The sequence below is a fragment of the Heterocephalus glaber genome, unplaced genomic scaffold (genome assembly GCF_053883595.1).
Source record: "Heterocephalus glaber isolate CG9 unplaced genomic scaffold, H.glaber_assembly_v1.0 deba00001451, whole genome shotgun sequence".
NCBI lineage: Eukaryota > Metazoa > Chordata > Mammalia > Rodentia > Bathyergidae > Heterocephalus > Heterocephalus glaber.
Window position 1 is genome coordinate 5,394,171 of NW_028258301.1, and position 14,715 is coordinate 5,408,885.

At 39.7% G+C, this 14,715-nt stretch overlaps 1 protein-coding gene and 1 pseudogene across 1 annotated transcript in view; one reads left to right on the forward strand and one right to left on the reverse strand.

Moving 5' to 3' along the window:
• Positions 1–14,715, reverse strand: part of Cmpk1 (cytidine/uridine monophosphate kinase 1) — a 43,145-nt gene that overhangs the window by 10,080 nt on the left and 18,350 nt on the right. The window contains exon 2 of the mRNA XM_004869304.4: positions 106–252. Coding sequence (XP_004869361.1) covers positions 106–252 — 147 coding nt within the window. The remainder of the gene's footprint in view (positions 1–105; positions 253–14,715) is intronic.
• On the forward strand, positions 2,187–7,097 carry LOC106008099 (nucleolin pseudogene; annotated as a pseudogene).

The following is a 14,715-nucleotide window of genomic DNA, read 5'->3' on the forward strand; positions in this document are numbered from 1 at the left end:
CATGCAAGAAACTCAACACTCAGAATTTCCATTACTCAAATGAAAAATGGGTTTAATTTCTTGTTTCTTTGCTGGTTTGAACTGGTTGACATTCACACTCCTTACCCTCTTTAATAAACTGATAGTTATCTCAACTGGCACAATCTTTCCTTCTTTAATATACTTTTCAATGAGTTCGCCATACTGTGACTCTGGGTTCTTCCTTTCATCACGAAGAAGTTCTCCTGCAGAAAGGTGTGTGTAGCCATATTTCTGAAAGAAACAACATATAGGGGAAAAAATCAATTCAATCAACTATACATTTTTCCTTTGTGCTAATCTCTATATTCTAATTTTTCTATAATAAACAAGTTCTGTTGCATATTGACTAATAAAGGAAAAGTTCAGAGAGATTTCATATAATTCAGTTTGCTTATTAGTAAGCATCCTTACCCTTCAGTCATAATGTTCACATCATTAAATCATTCCAGAATTTAGCTACCTATTGAAGGCATTAACATTTCATTATATTCTTTCATGAATATAATCAAAAGTTTAAGTGTTAACTAATATTGCTCAAAGAAATGTCTAACAAAAATCTGTATGACTCACCAGGCATGAGTGCACTCCTGTAATCCCAGCTATTTGGGAGGCTGAAGCAGGAGGACTCAAATTCATGGCCAGCCTGAACAACTTGGTGAGACCCTCTCAAAATAAAAAATAAAAAGGGCTGGGAATGTACAGTGTAAAGGCCCTGGGTTCAATCCCCAACAGTGGAGAAAAAGTATATATGACTCAAGACAAAACCAAAGAAAAACAAAAACCTTACCATTGTTGGTTACACCCGCCTTCTGTAAAAATCTCTGCTTTTTAAAAGTCAACATCTCTAAATTGAGTGGCTGATGCTGTAACTCAGTGACAGAGCACTTGTCTCTCATGTGTATGGCCCTGGGTTCAATCTCCAGAACAGCAAGAGAAAAAAGTCTAAATTGAATTCATTGCCATTTACACAAACTTCATTCTTCTGCTTCCTTCCCTGTGTTGGTAGAAAGCACAAGTCCTACTCTCTCCTCAAGACCACTCTAGAGCATGTTCACATAATCAAATGTACCCTAAAAGTATGAGTCTCTCTCCACTTAGACCAGCATCTTCCTCACCACACCCCAACATCCATTTCCTGCCTTTCCTTGTAACGAGAAGTCTCATTTGTCAAATGGGAATACAGGTACTGTCCTCATGATTAAATGAGAATGTATATAAACTGCCTACCACAGAGCCTGACAAATATCAGGGGATAAAAGCCATCAATTACCTCTTTACTATCCTGAAGATACTTACCTTAAATAATCTCAAATCTTTTTTTTTCTTTTGGTACCGGGGATCAAACTCAGGACCTTGAGCTTTTGAACCAGGCGGTGGAACCACTGAGCTAAATCCCTGGCCCCTCAAATCTTTATATTATAGAGCACTGTACAACAATGTTTGTGTCAAGGATGAATGTCATTTAATGGTGGTCCCATAAGATTATAACAGAGCTAAAACTTCTTATAGCCTAGTGACACTGTAGCTGTTACAATGTTGTAGCACAATGTATTACATGTTTATGGTGATGCTGATATAAATAGCCCCACTGTGCTGCCACTCATGTAGAAGTACAGCACATAAAATTATAAATAGTGCATTACATCTGATAATGAGAATAAATGCCGGTTAGTGATTTATGTATATTTACTACACATTTTATTGTTATATTAGCATATACTTCTAATTATGGGGGGGTACTCTAAAACAGTACAGTAATTCTTTGGTTTACAAATGTTTCTGTTTGCAAACAAGTCGGTTTATAAACAAAAGCATTCAGCAAGATTTTAATGGCAATCCTCCAGCCTCAGCCTCCCAAGTACTGAGATTCCAGGAGTGAACTACGATGCCCAGCTCTCCTGCCTTTTTATAGCAGCTCCTCTTTTTTTTTTGGTACCGGGGATCGAACTCAGGTTCTTGTGCTTGCGAGGCAGGCGGCGGAACCACTGAGATAAATCCCTGGCCCCTATAGTAGTTCTTTTTTTTTTTTTTTTGTACTAGGGATGGAGCTCACGACCTTGGGCTTGCAAGGCAGGCACTAGTGTCACTGAGCTAAATCCCCAGCACGTTTTATAGCAGTTCTTAAGCAGCTGGGAGTGGTGGCACACACCAGTAATCCCAGCACTATGGCTGAAGCAGGTAAATCTCAAATTTGAACCTAACCTAGGCAACTTAGCAATTTAGCAAGACCCCAAAATAAAACAAAAATTTAAAAGCTGGAGATGTAGTGTAAAGGCCTTGAGTTTAATCCTCTTCAGGTATGGTAGGGTGCAGTAGGATTGGTTAGGGTAGGGAAGGGTAGGGTAGGGAAGGATTGTTTCAATGACTCATTGTACAATAACCAACTTGTTTGATTACCCAAGCTATGATGATGACTCAGGCTATAGTAAGTTTTCTTACTTTGGACTGCAGAAGCTATGCATTTTTTTAATTCATTTTCTATTTCCCAAAATTGTTTGTTAAACTTGTTCTTGCTTACTAAATAGTAAGCTGACTGTAAGATAGTCAATAAAAGAAAACACTTAAATATTTGCTGACTGAAGTTGGATATAAAGTTGAACAACAAAAACCATAGTATTGGGCCAGGGATTTAGCTCAGTGGCACCACACCTGCCTCACAAGTGCAAGGTCCTGAGTTCAATCCTCAGCACGCACACACACAAAAAATAGTATTACTCATGTCTGTTTCTTAGTCAAACAGGTCCTTCCACTAGAATAAATTATCAAAAACGCACAAACCTGGTTAGCATAAGCACACACACCTGTAATCCCAGCACTCTGGAAAGCTGGGCAGCTTAATGAATCAGTGAGACACAGCGAGTCTCCAAAGAAAAAAGGGCTGGGCATATAGCTCAGTAAGGGCCCTGGGTCAACCCTGGCAGCAGGGGTGGGGTGGGACAGATAAAAATTTCCATCATTTACAGAAAATAGAAATAAATACAAAATTGTTGCTAGCCATGATGGTACCTACCTATAATCCCAGCACTCTGGGAGGCTGTGGCAAGAGGATCACAAGTTCAAGCCTAGCCTAGGCAACTCAGGAAGGCCCGGTCTCAAAATTTAAAATTTTTTTAAAAGGGCTGGTGTTGGGAGCAATGTTACATAATTCTAGGGAAAAATCATTTGAGTAGGCCTAGTTCTCCTCCCTACAGGCCAGCTATGACATTATAGACATAACTGCATTTTGGCCTCGGGTCACAACTGAGACCTCAGTGATCCCCTGTTTCCCCATGTACTGAATAAAAAGTGCTGCAAGCTAGGGGGTTTTTGTCTTTGCTGCCCAGAGCAGCACTGATCAGACCCAAAGCTCAGCTTCTTCTCATTTGTCTAGCTTTCCTGTAATTCTCCTGGTGCTGCTGTGGCTCACAAGAGACTAGGACTTACTGCAGAGGTTCTGGTAACGTCCCCTTCCCATTCCCTACAGGCTAGGAGGTGTGGCTTAGTCCAAAGGCCCTAGGTTCAATCCTCAGTACAAAAACAACTGTTTATTTACACTGTTATTTTAAAATTATTTCTAGGTCACTTATAAATGTACTCTGATCATTAAGTATGGGCAAACTTATGAAAGTTGGTTTATAAAAATAGGTGTGACCAGGGCCGGGGATTTAGCTCAGTGGTGCTGCTGCCTTGAAAGTGGAAGGTCCTGAGTTCAATCCCGGGTACCAACAACAAAACAAAACAAAACAAAAAAATAGGTGTGACCTACTTTTCTCACTTATTATGTACAATTTTCAAAAAGCATTTTGCAACTACTGTCCACAAAGTTTTATAGCAGCTTCATTTCCCACTATTTATTTTGGCTTCGACTTGGAAGTCTCTGCTTGCTGGATGCTCTACTCTGGTCTAGCAATTACAGCACAGGGTAACATTGAATAAATCAGAGACAAACAGTACTAAACAATGGCAAAATGCTCTGGGAAAACACCAATGGTACAGATTATTCTGTAATGCTCTGCTGTATGAACAACATATACATTTACAATCCCAGATAGTAATTTAGAAATTACTGCACTTACTGTTTGTTTCCTGACATTGGAGACTTCAAATTTGCAAGCTTTATACTGCATTAAAATGGGGTTTGGCATTATATTGCCTTATTTTTTTTTTCAGGAGAAACTAGTTGTAAACTGTAGATATATAAAAATGATAATTTTAAAAATAAATGTATACTTTGTCAAAAAGAGAAAAAGACCTTACCTGAAAAGTCCAACAAAACAAGAAATTTAAACAAATATAACCATGTCAAACTTATAGATGGTCTTTCACTTTCTGATCTGCATTCCACTTTTTAAAAATCCTCTATTGGGCTGGGGATTTAGCTCAGTGGTGCTGTCGCCTGCCTCACAAGCCCAAGGTCCTGAGTTTGATCCCCGGTATCAAAAAAAAAAAAAATCTATTTAGCAGTTACATTTTTATACCATATTTTTTAAGGATTTGTTGAAGCTTTTGCCCTACCAAAGAGTTTCAACAACAAAAAAAGCAACTATCACTTATATACTAGTTATTATGGCATTTAATAACAGCTAGACCTTAAAGAGCATATTTTCAAAGCATTCTGCTGTCAGTAGTCACTGCTGCCAATTTTGAGGAAAGCAAGAATGGAAATTTTCCAGCTTTAACCAAAATTCTTTTCACATGATCTGAGATTTCCTCACAATTAAAACCTAGTGGGTCACTAACTACAGTCAAATGGCAACACTCACAACCACAGAACCTTATAAATACAATAAACTACAATAACTAGAATTACAAGCTATTACCTCAACTAAAAATAGATTTCTGGCTTAGGTCTCCATAGATTCATCTGCACCACTCAGCCACCACACACTCTGCTACTATAAGCCACCATTACGGTGAGGCTCATAAAGGCTGGTGAAAATCAGGGCAACTCCAAGAAAATGGCATCTCCCCCAAAGGAGGTAGAAGATAGTTATGATGAGGAAATGTCAGAAGATGAAGATGACAGCAGTGGAAAAGAGGTTGTCATCCCTCAGGAAAAAAAAGAAAGAAGTCTACTGTGATTTCAGCAAAAAAAAAGTAGTGGTTCCCTCAACCAAAATCAGTGTGCAATTGCCACACCTGCCAAGAAAGCAGCTGTCACCCCAGGCAAAAAGGCGGTGGCGGCCACACAACCCAAGAAGACAGTGACTGACACTGGCCAAGGCAGTCACAGCAACTGGCAAGAAGGAAGCTGCACTGGGCAAAGCCATGGTAGCAGCCCCTGGTGAGAAGGGAGCTGCTGAACCAGCCAAGGGGACAAAGAACAGCAAAAATGCCAAGAAGGACAACAGCGATGAGGAGGAAGAGAATGATGAGGGGGAGGTGGAAAAAGATGAAGATGAAGAATTTGAGCCAAAAGTAATGAAAGCAGTAGCTGCTGCCCCTGCCTCAAAGAATGATGACAATGAAGAGGAAGACAACTGACTCTAAAGAAAAAGCTACGGAGGGCCGGGGATTTAGCTCTGTGGTTCCGCCACCTGCCTTGCAAGCGCAAGGACCTGAGTTCGACCCCTAGTACCAAAAAAAAAAAGCTATGGAGACCACACTAGCCAAAGGAGAGAAAGCTCCTGCAAAAACCACTCCTGTAAAAGCCAAGAACATGGCTGAGGAGGAGGATGAAGACGATGATGATGAAGATGATGAGGGCAAGGAGGAAGAAACTGTCAAAAAAGTACCTGGAAAACAAAAGGAGGAAATGACCAAGAAACAGAAAATGGAAGGCACAGAACCAACTACTGCTTTCAATCTCTTTGTAAGAAATCTGGATTCTAACAAATCTCCTCCTACATTAAAAACTGGTATTAGAGAAGTTTTGGTAAAAATGATCTCACTACTGTGGATGGACTTGGTACAAATAGGAAATATGGCTAAGTGGACTCTGAATCTGCTGAAGACAAGGAAAAGGCCTTGGAACTCACTGGTTGCAAAGTTTTGGGCAGTGAAATTAAACTTGAGAAACCCAAAGGTAAAGACAGTAAAAAAGATCAAGATGGAACAACACTTCTGGACAAAAATCTCCCTCCCTTACAAAGTCATTCAGGATGAATTAAAAGAAGTGTTTGAAGATACCACCTAGTTAGCAAGGGTGGGAAGAGTAAAAGGATGGCTTGTATTGAATTTAGGACAGAAGCGGAGGCACAGAAAACCTTTGAAGAAAAGCAGGGAACAGAGAGTGATGGCAATCTGCTTCCCTTTACTACGCTGGGGGGAAAGATCACAATCAAGACTACAGAGGTGGAAAGAATAGCACTTGGGGTGGTGAGTCAAAACTCTGTATTTAAGCAACTGCTCCTACAGCACAACAGAAGAAACTTCAGCAAGTATCTGAGAAGGTAACTTGTATCAAAGTGCCCCAGAACCAAAATGGCAAACCTAAAGACTACGCCCTTTATAGAATTCGCTTCACTTGAAGATACTAAAGAAGGTTTAAACTCCTGCAGTAAAAGGGAAATTGAGGGCAGAAAAATCAGACTGGAGCTGCAAGGATCCAGGGAGTCACCTAACCCAAGAATCCAGCCACCCAAAACCCCATTTGTGAAGTTTCTGTCTGAGGAAACCACCAAAGAGATCTTAAAGGAATTTTTTGATGGTTCTCCTGGAGCAAGGACAGTCACTGACTGGGAAACCAGGGCATCCAAGGGGTTTGGTTTTGTAGACATCAACAGTGAGGAAGACGCTAAGGCCTCCAAGGAGGCCATGGAAGATGGCGAAATTGACAGAAACAAAGTCACCTCGGACTGGGCCAAGCCTAAAGTGAAGGTGGCTTCGGGGGCCATGGTGGTGGCAGAGGCAGCTAAGGTAGATTTGAAAGCAGAGGCTGGGGAGGCTTTGGAGGGTGATGGGGCTTCCGAGGAGGCAGGGGAGGAGGAGGAGACCACAGGGAAAGAAGACAAAGCTTGAATAGTCCCTTTTGTCCCTGTTCCATTGGAAAGAAAGGACTCGGGTTTTACTGATGCACAATCCATGACAAAGCCTTCTGAGGACATTTCAAGACAGTGTGTCCTGTGGTCTACTTGGAAAGCATAAGGATGGCATTTCAGGAGAGACACTACCTTCTTGGTTTTGACTGAATATTCATAAACTTTTTAAAGCAATGAGTGGCAGAGGTAACCCTTACCTGTAAGTTTTTAATTTATATTGTTCCATCCCATGTAAAAAACTATTTTTTCCCACAGTTTGTGTGTGTGTGTGTGTGTGTGTGTGTGTGTGTGTTGGGGGGTTGTAAAGGAAAGCAGAATGTTTTATAATTTTTGCTTCAGTGATTTTAGGACAAATTAAATGTCCTAAGGTCTGAAAAAAAATAGATTTCTAGTGATAAATACATAAACTAAATTCATTTAGAAAAACTGTAGATTTTTTTAACTATATAAAATTTTTACTTTCATTTTTTTTCTCTAAGAACCTGAAAACCAGTCTATAATCCCAGTACTTGCAAGGCTGAAAAAGGAGGATTATTGTGAGTTCCAGGTCAGCGTGGGCTACACAGTGAGTTGAAAGCCAGCTTGAACTACATAGCAAGACTCTGTTTCAAAAAAGAAACAAACAAATCCTGAAAACGAATTCAATAACTTTTATGAATCATAATACAAGATTTAGAGTGGAAAAAATAAGTACAGAGTGGCACTCTATTTTAGTACAAACTAGGCAAATGCTGACAACTTTATAGCATCAAACATCAAACCATCTTGATGAAATGTTACTCATTTCTTATGGCTGGGGATGTAGGTTTAGTGGTACAATGTCAGCTACAACGTACAAGACCTTAGGTTCAACCTCTAGCCTAGAAAAAAAAATGAGATAATGTTGTTCTATGTGAACAACAAAAATAATGTACTTAAATGACGCATAAATGGCAAGTCCCCAAAGGCAGAAGAGGTACCTTCTGCTCTAATGTGGAAATTAGAAAGTGCCACTGGACTGCAACTGAGCACTTCCTGCATGACATAGAAGGAAGACAGCACAGCTGGGTGTGGTGGTGCACCCTTTAATCTCACCACTCTGGAAAGTAATTTGGCTAAGTCTTATCTTGAAAAAAATAAAAAGAGAATTGTAGATGTAGCTCAGTGTGAAAGCCCTAGGTTCAATCTCCAGTACTACCGTTAAAAAAACAAAAAATGAAGATAGAAATATTGGATGAAAAAAACATTTTTAAAGCAACAGTAAATTAAAACTATTAGACGTCCTTTAATTTTTTTAACTAGACAGTGTGAAAAACTTTCTTTTGAACTAGTTTCAGTAAGAAAATGAGTGAATGCAGCACTGCTCCCAGCAGTAGGCAGGTAGGAAAAGCCAGAGAGGTAAATTTTGGGTATTCTCACTCTGTGCCCCAGGAGAAGCAGGACCCCAGGGATAGGGCGAGGTTTTCTTCACACAGCTGGGGACTCTGAGACCACCTCACTCAAGAAGTCTAGGACAGCAGTTGAGGGCTCAAGGTTGAACAGCCAGAGGTCAAGCTGACGGGGAAGGGGGACACAGGGGATCCAGGAAGTAACCCCCCTAAGCTGACATTGTGTGCATCATGGGTTGAGGATTGTGCAGATCACAGTCTCACAGCAGAGACGAGCTACTCATCATCTGCTTAGTGTCTTGAGTCCTGGGCGCTGCGAAGCTGATGAAGAAGCAGTGGACAGTGACCCAAGAGCACTGCTGCAGCTCTGGTGTAAGGATCCACATGCTGGAAATCATGTCCAGCAGGTTTCACCTCAGTCAAGACCACAGCACACTCACTCAGCAGGTGCTTGTGCCTCAATGTTTATTCAGGCCTCCGTGGGTCTGACATATAGTCTGTGGACATAGTTAAAGCTATTAGGTATCCTTTGAATGCACATGTGTGAAGTATTGGTATTTATTTCAAAAATATTTCCAGTATAAAAGTTTCCAATTAATTTAATACTGAAAAGCTTTCCCAGAAATAATACCCACCAGCACTGAGGAATTTACTTTTTCACTGCCTGTAAGATCACAGTGCTCAGGTACTTACTGGCTAACCTTTTAGCAACTGCCAGGATGTTTCCTTCCAGTTCCAACCACAGACGATTGAAAAGGAGGCTTTTCCTAAAGTAATCACCATTAAAGTACAGTTATAAAGAAAAAAGACTATATAACAGCGAGGGAAAAACAAATTGATAGATTTCCAATCTCATTTTGAGCCAGCCCTCATTGTGTTCCTAAATGTATGTATTCCTTTTAACTGTGCCACTTAATTGCAAATCCATATATTAACTATAAAGTATATAACTTATAAATGAAACTAAATTATTTCTTAGGCAAAAAGCTTTAGCAGATAAGACTACATTGACATGAAGTATACTTCTTTTTCTAATTAAAGAATGATATTATGAAAGCATATTACCTGCAAAGGAGAAAAAAGGGATATAATCTATTCAACTACAGACAATTATAGCACCATTTCTTTTTTCTTTTTGGTACCAGGGATTGAACTCAGGACTTGCGCTTGCCAGGCAGGCGGCAAAACCACTGAGCTAAATCCTCAGCCCTGTTTTTGTTTTTTGAGAAAAAGAGTCTCACTATGCAGTTCAAGTTGGCCTGAAATTCACTATGTAGCCAAGGATGGCCTCAAAATTCATGGTGATCCTCCTGCCTCAGCCTCCAGAGTTCTGGGACTGGCTAACCAAGGCATTCTTTGTACTTCCATAAATCCATTGGTCTTTACCAACTCTCTCTGCTTCGGAAAGAAGTTGGTTCTTCAGAAGCAATGGCAAGAAGGTAAGCAATAAAACTTTTGAAAAAGGGTGAGTTAGAAGCCACTGGACTGTGAAGACTTAGATATCCCCTAACATATTGCTGTATTATTTACATTCCAATAGCCTGGAACAGCAACTGTGAACTATGAATTGGAATTTTCACATTCTCATTTCATTCTGCGGTTGGTCAATTCCAGCACTTGTATTTCTTTTAAAATCATCTCCGCCAATCTCAATCCATCTGTATTCCCTATATTAGAAAAGGATGGAGAATAGTCAAAGATGACCAGGCCCAGAAACCCCAAGGGATTCAAGGAAGTCAGAGGTAATAATCTGAAAACTTCTAACATTAACAGAGGGATACAGAGGTTTTATTATGCTTAGCAAATACCCACCTGGTCTTGTTAATTAAATGATCAATTCTTTTTATTTTTTTGGTACTGAGGATTGAACTTGAGACCTTGTGCTTGCGAGGCAGGTGGCGGTACCACTGAGCTAAATCCCTGGACCTAAATGATCAATTCTTATGGGCATTACAGAGCCTACAGGTTACATACTCCTACCTGGGCAGAAGCAGTATCTTAAGAAATCTCCCATAGACCACTACAACCCAAATGTTGTTGCAGGGGGCACAAGAGCCTAGAATTTGGTGAATTCAGTTTTTGTGAAAACACCTGGAAAAGGGCAGACACCAATGGTAACATAGGTCCTTATACATATCAAAAACCACTCAGATGGGGCTGGGGATTCAACTCAGTGGCACTGTGCCTGCATGCCTCACAAGTGCAAGGTCCTGAGTTTGATCCCCAGTACCAAAAACAAACAAACAAACAAACAAACAAAACTCACTCAGATGAAGCCCTCATAAAACAGGGCGTTGTTTTCTTTTGTTTTTTGAGACAGGGTCTCACTATGTAGTCCAGGCTCCCCTTGACTTGAACTCACTACGTGGCCCAGGATGGCCTTGAGGTTGAGGCAATCCTCCTGCCTCAGCCTCCTGAGTACTGGGATTAGAGGCATATGCCATCATGGCCAGTTTAAAACAGGTTTCTTAACCAATATCAGTATTTGTTTCTTACTTTTTTTTTGGTTCCGCCACCTGCCTTGCAAGCGCAAGGTCCTGAGTTTATCCCTGGTACCAAAATAAAAAAAAGAAAAAAAGAAAAGGCTAATAACATTAAAATGAGAATACAATTTACCCAATATATAAATAACAAAGTCACTGAGAGTGATATTAGGAAAACAATACCTTTCACAATAGCATCAAAAAAATTGAAATACTTAGCAATCAATCTAACAAAGTAAAAGATTTTTACATTGAAATTTACAGGACTCTGAAAAAGGAGAGCAAAGAGGATATAAGAAAATGCAAAGATTATCACTACAGCAGGGGATGTAGCTCAGTGGTACCTCACCTGTCTGGCAAACACAAGGTCCTGAGTTCTATCCCTGGTATGGGGGATATCCCTTGCTCTTGAGTAGGAAGAACCAATGTAGTAAAATTGGCCATACTCTCAAAACTGGCATACAGATTTAATGCAATCCCAATGAAAATATCATTAGCATACCTCACAGACCTAGAAAAAACGTCCCTAAAATTCATTTGGAACCAGGAGAGATCTAGAATAGCAAAAGCAATTCTGGCCAACAAAGGCAAGCCAGAGGGCATCACAATCCCTGACTTAAAATTATACTACAAAACAACTGTGATAAAAACAGCATGGTACTGGCACACAAAAAAACACTTAAAATCAATGGAACAGATTAGAAGATCAGAAACAAACCCAAACACACTCAGCCACCTGATCTTTGACAACTGAGCCAAACATGTTCACCGGAAGAAAGATAGCCTCTTTAATAAATGGTGCAGGAAAAACTGGCTTTCCATATGCTGAAGATTAAAACTAGACCCATATCTTTCACCATGCACTAAACTAAAATCAAAATGGATCAAAGATCTAAATATTAACACAGAAACACTAAATCAGCTGGAAGACAGAATAGGTAGAAAACACTTGGAAGACACTGGTGTAGGTAATGAACAAAACCCCAATTTGTGATATTTCACACAGGAAATATTGCAAAGAATCAACAACTGGGATCTCATCTTACTACAAAGCTTTTGCACAGCAAAAGAAACCACCAACAGAGTGAAAAGACAATCCAGTGTGAGAAAAAATTTTTGCCAGCTGCTCCTCATACAAAGGACTAGTATCTAGAATAATAAAGAATTCAAAAAAATCAGACCCCTTCCCAATTTAAAGACCTAATCCAAAAATGGGTATCTGAGATGAATACACACTTCTCAGATGAAGTGGAAACAACAAATAAATATATGAAAAAATGTTCAATATCTCTGGTCATTCAAGAGATGCAAATTAAATCAATGCTTAGAGTCCATTTCACTCCAGAAAGAATGGCTGTTATCAAGAAATAAACCAATAACAAATGCTGGCAGGGCTGTAGGGGAAAAAGGAACCCTTCTCCACTGTTGGTGGGAGTGTAGACTGGTGCAACCATTGCAGAAATCAGTGTGGAGATTCCTCAAAAACCTAAAACAAAACAAACCAAACACCTAAAACTAGAGGTTCTATTCGACTCGGCTATACCCCCTCTTGGTATCTTCCCAAAAGAATTAAAAGCATCATACCACAACGATATATGCACACCCATGTTTATAGCAGTACAGTTTGTAATAGCTAAATCTTGGAAACAGCCCAAATGCCCATCAACTGACGAATGGATAAAGATGTGGGGATTTTTGTACAATGGAATACTACTCTGCCGATAAGCTTGAGACATTTCTAGCTAAATGGATGCACCTTAAGACCATACATACGCTTAAGTGAGATAAATCGGTCACACATGTTTAAAATACCACATTGTTTTTCTGGTATAAGAAACCAAAAGTGGAAATATGGACCAAAATGTATAACAGATATTGGGAAATGGGAAGAAAATGTTCTAATGAGAAGGGGAAGGAGGGAGGTGGTGGGGGGAAGGAAAGAAGAGACAAGGAAAAAAAGAAAATAGAAGGAAAAATGGAAACAAAGCTTTTGTAAATAAGGAGGGCAAGAGGGGTTGAAGGGAAGGGTGGGAAATGGGGAAAAAAGAAGCAAGATGTACCATGTACAGGTACAAATTTCCTATGATGAATGTTATCATTATGTATATCTAAAATGTACCAATAAATGTTTTGTTTCAAAAAAAATTCAAGATATACAAATGTGCACACATTATGTCTCTGTATGAATAAGTTCTTGGGTTTTTTTGTTTTGAGACAGGGTCTTGCTATGTAGTCCAGGCTGGCTTCAAACTCATGGTGATCCTCTGCCTCAGCCTCCCAAATGATGGATTACAGGTGTGCAACACCACGCCCAGCCCTTTTATGAACACATTAAAAAGGACCAGAAATGCACACAAAAACCTGTTAAGTGATAACATAAGTAGAATGAGATTTGTTAAGACTGTCATCTTTTGGGGCGGGATTTAGCTCAGAGGTTCCGCCACCTGCCTCGCAAGCGCGAGGTCCAGAGTTAGATCCCTGGTACCAAAAAAAAAAAAAGGCTGTCATCTTTTACATCTTTTACTTCATGTACTTTCAAACTGTTTGAATTTTTATAATGTATACGTAAACATCTGAATGTTTTAATTGTTATCATAAAAACTGCATACGTTTAAGAAGCAAATATTGCAAAGCATGAGTTAAATGTTTTATTAATACCAAATCCTAGTAGCACAGAAATATTCAAAACAGCTTCACATTAAGTCTAAGGGGGCTGAGAGTGTAGCTCAGAGGTAGAGTGCATGCTTGGCCCCCACCTTCCAATTTCAATATGAAAAACACCATCTAATTTCAAGAAAAAAGGGAAACAGTATCTGCACAATAAAAACATGTTGAAAATTTAAAACTAAATAACTGCAGAAAAAGCAGCTGAAGAGACAGATATTGGTGAACTGTTCTAAACCCAAAAATCAATGTGAATGTTTAGATACAATTTCTCTGAAAAGTGATCCACTCCTTAAACAGAGAAGAAAGAAAAATATAACATGGAAACAAAGAAACACATTGTACAGGCATGCAGTCAAGAGTTACAGGAGACAGAAAACAGTCCAGTTTTATTGTTTAGAAACAGATGGAAATTTAGGGACATATGGAAATTTAGAAATACTCAGTTGAGAGGTTCCAAAAGGCATAGCAGAAAAGGTTTAAAAGGAAACATATTAGCAAAAAGAATGTCCACTTTAGGAGACCCACAAGTTCTGTGGGGGGACCGCAGCCCGCCCAGAGGAAGGCGACTGCTGAGCCCACCCGCGGGCGACCAGAGGGAACTTTCGCAAGGGCCGAACCTTCAAGAAGTGGCCGAAGGTGAACCCCCAACAACAGTGCATGGCCTCGACAAGGACCGACAAGGAGCTGAGCGACCTGCTGGACTTCAGTGCGATGTTTTCCCCACCTGTTAATAGTGGGGAAACCAGACCACTGACACTGGGAAGCAGTCAGTTCGAGGGATCAGAACTTAGAAGATGATGAAACACTTTCCACTTTTCTTTATGAAGCCAGAATTAACCTGATTATGTAAACCAAACAGTAAACAATAAAGGAAGGACAAAGGAAAAGAAAACTATGGACCAATTTACCTCATGAACATACTGCAGAAATCCTCAAAAAAAAAAAAAGCAAATTAAATTCCACTGTTCATAAAAGGAAAATCATAATCAAAACAAACTACAGCTAACATCATACTTAATGGTGAAGGAATGAAAGTTTTCTTTCATGAACAAGAGCAAAGCAAGAATGTCTACTCTTAACCTCTCTCCAGTTCAGTATTTAACTAGAAAATCCTGGTCAGCATTAATGTGGCAACAAAAGGAAATAAAAGACAAGGAGATTGGGAAAGAAGAAATAAAACTGTTTCCATTGATAGACAACATGATTGTCCCAAAGAAT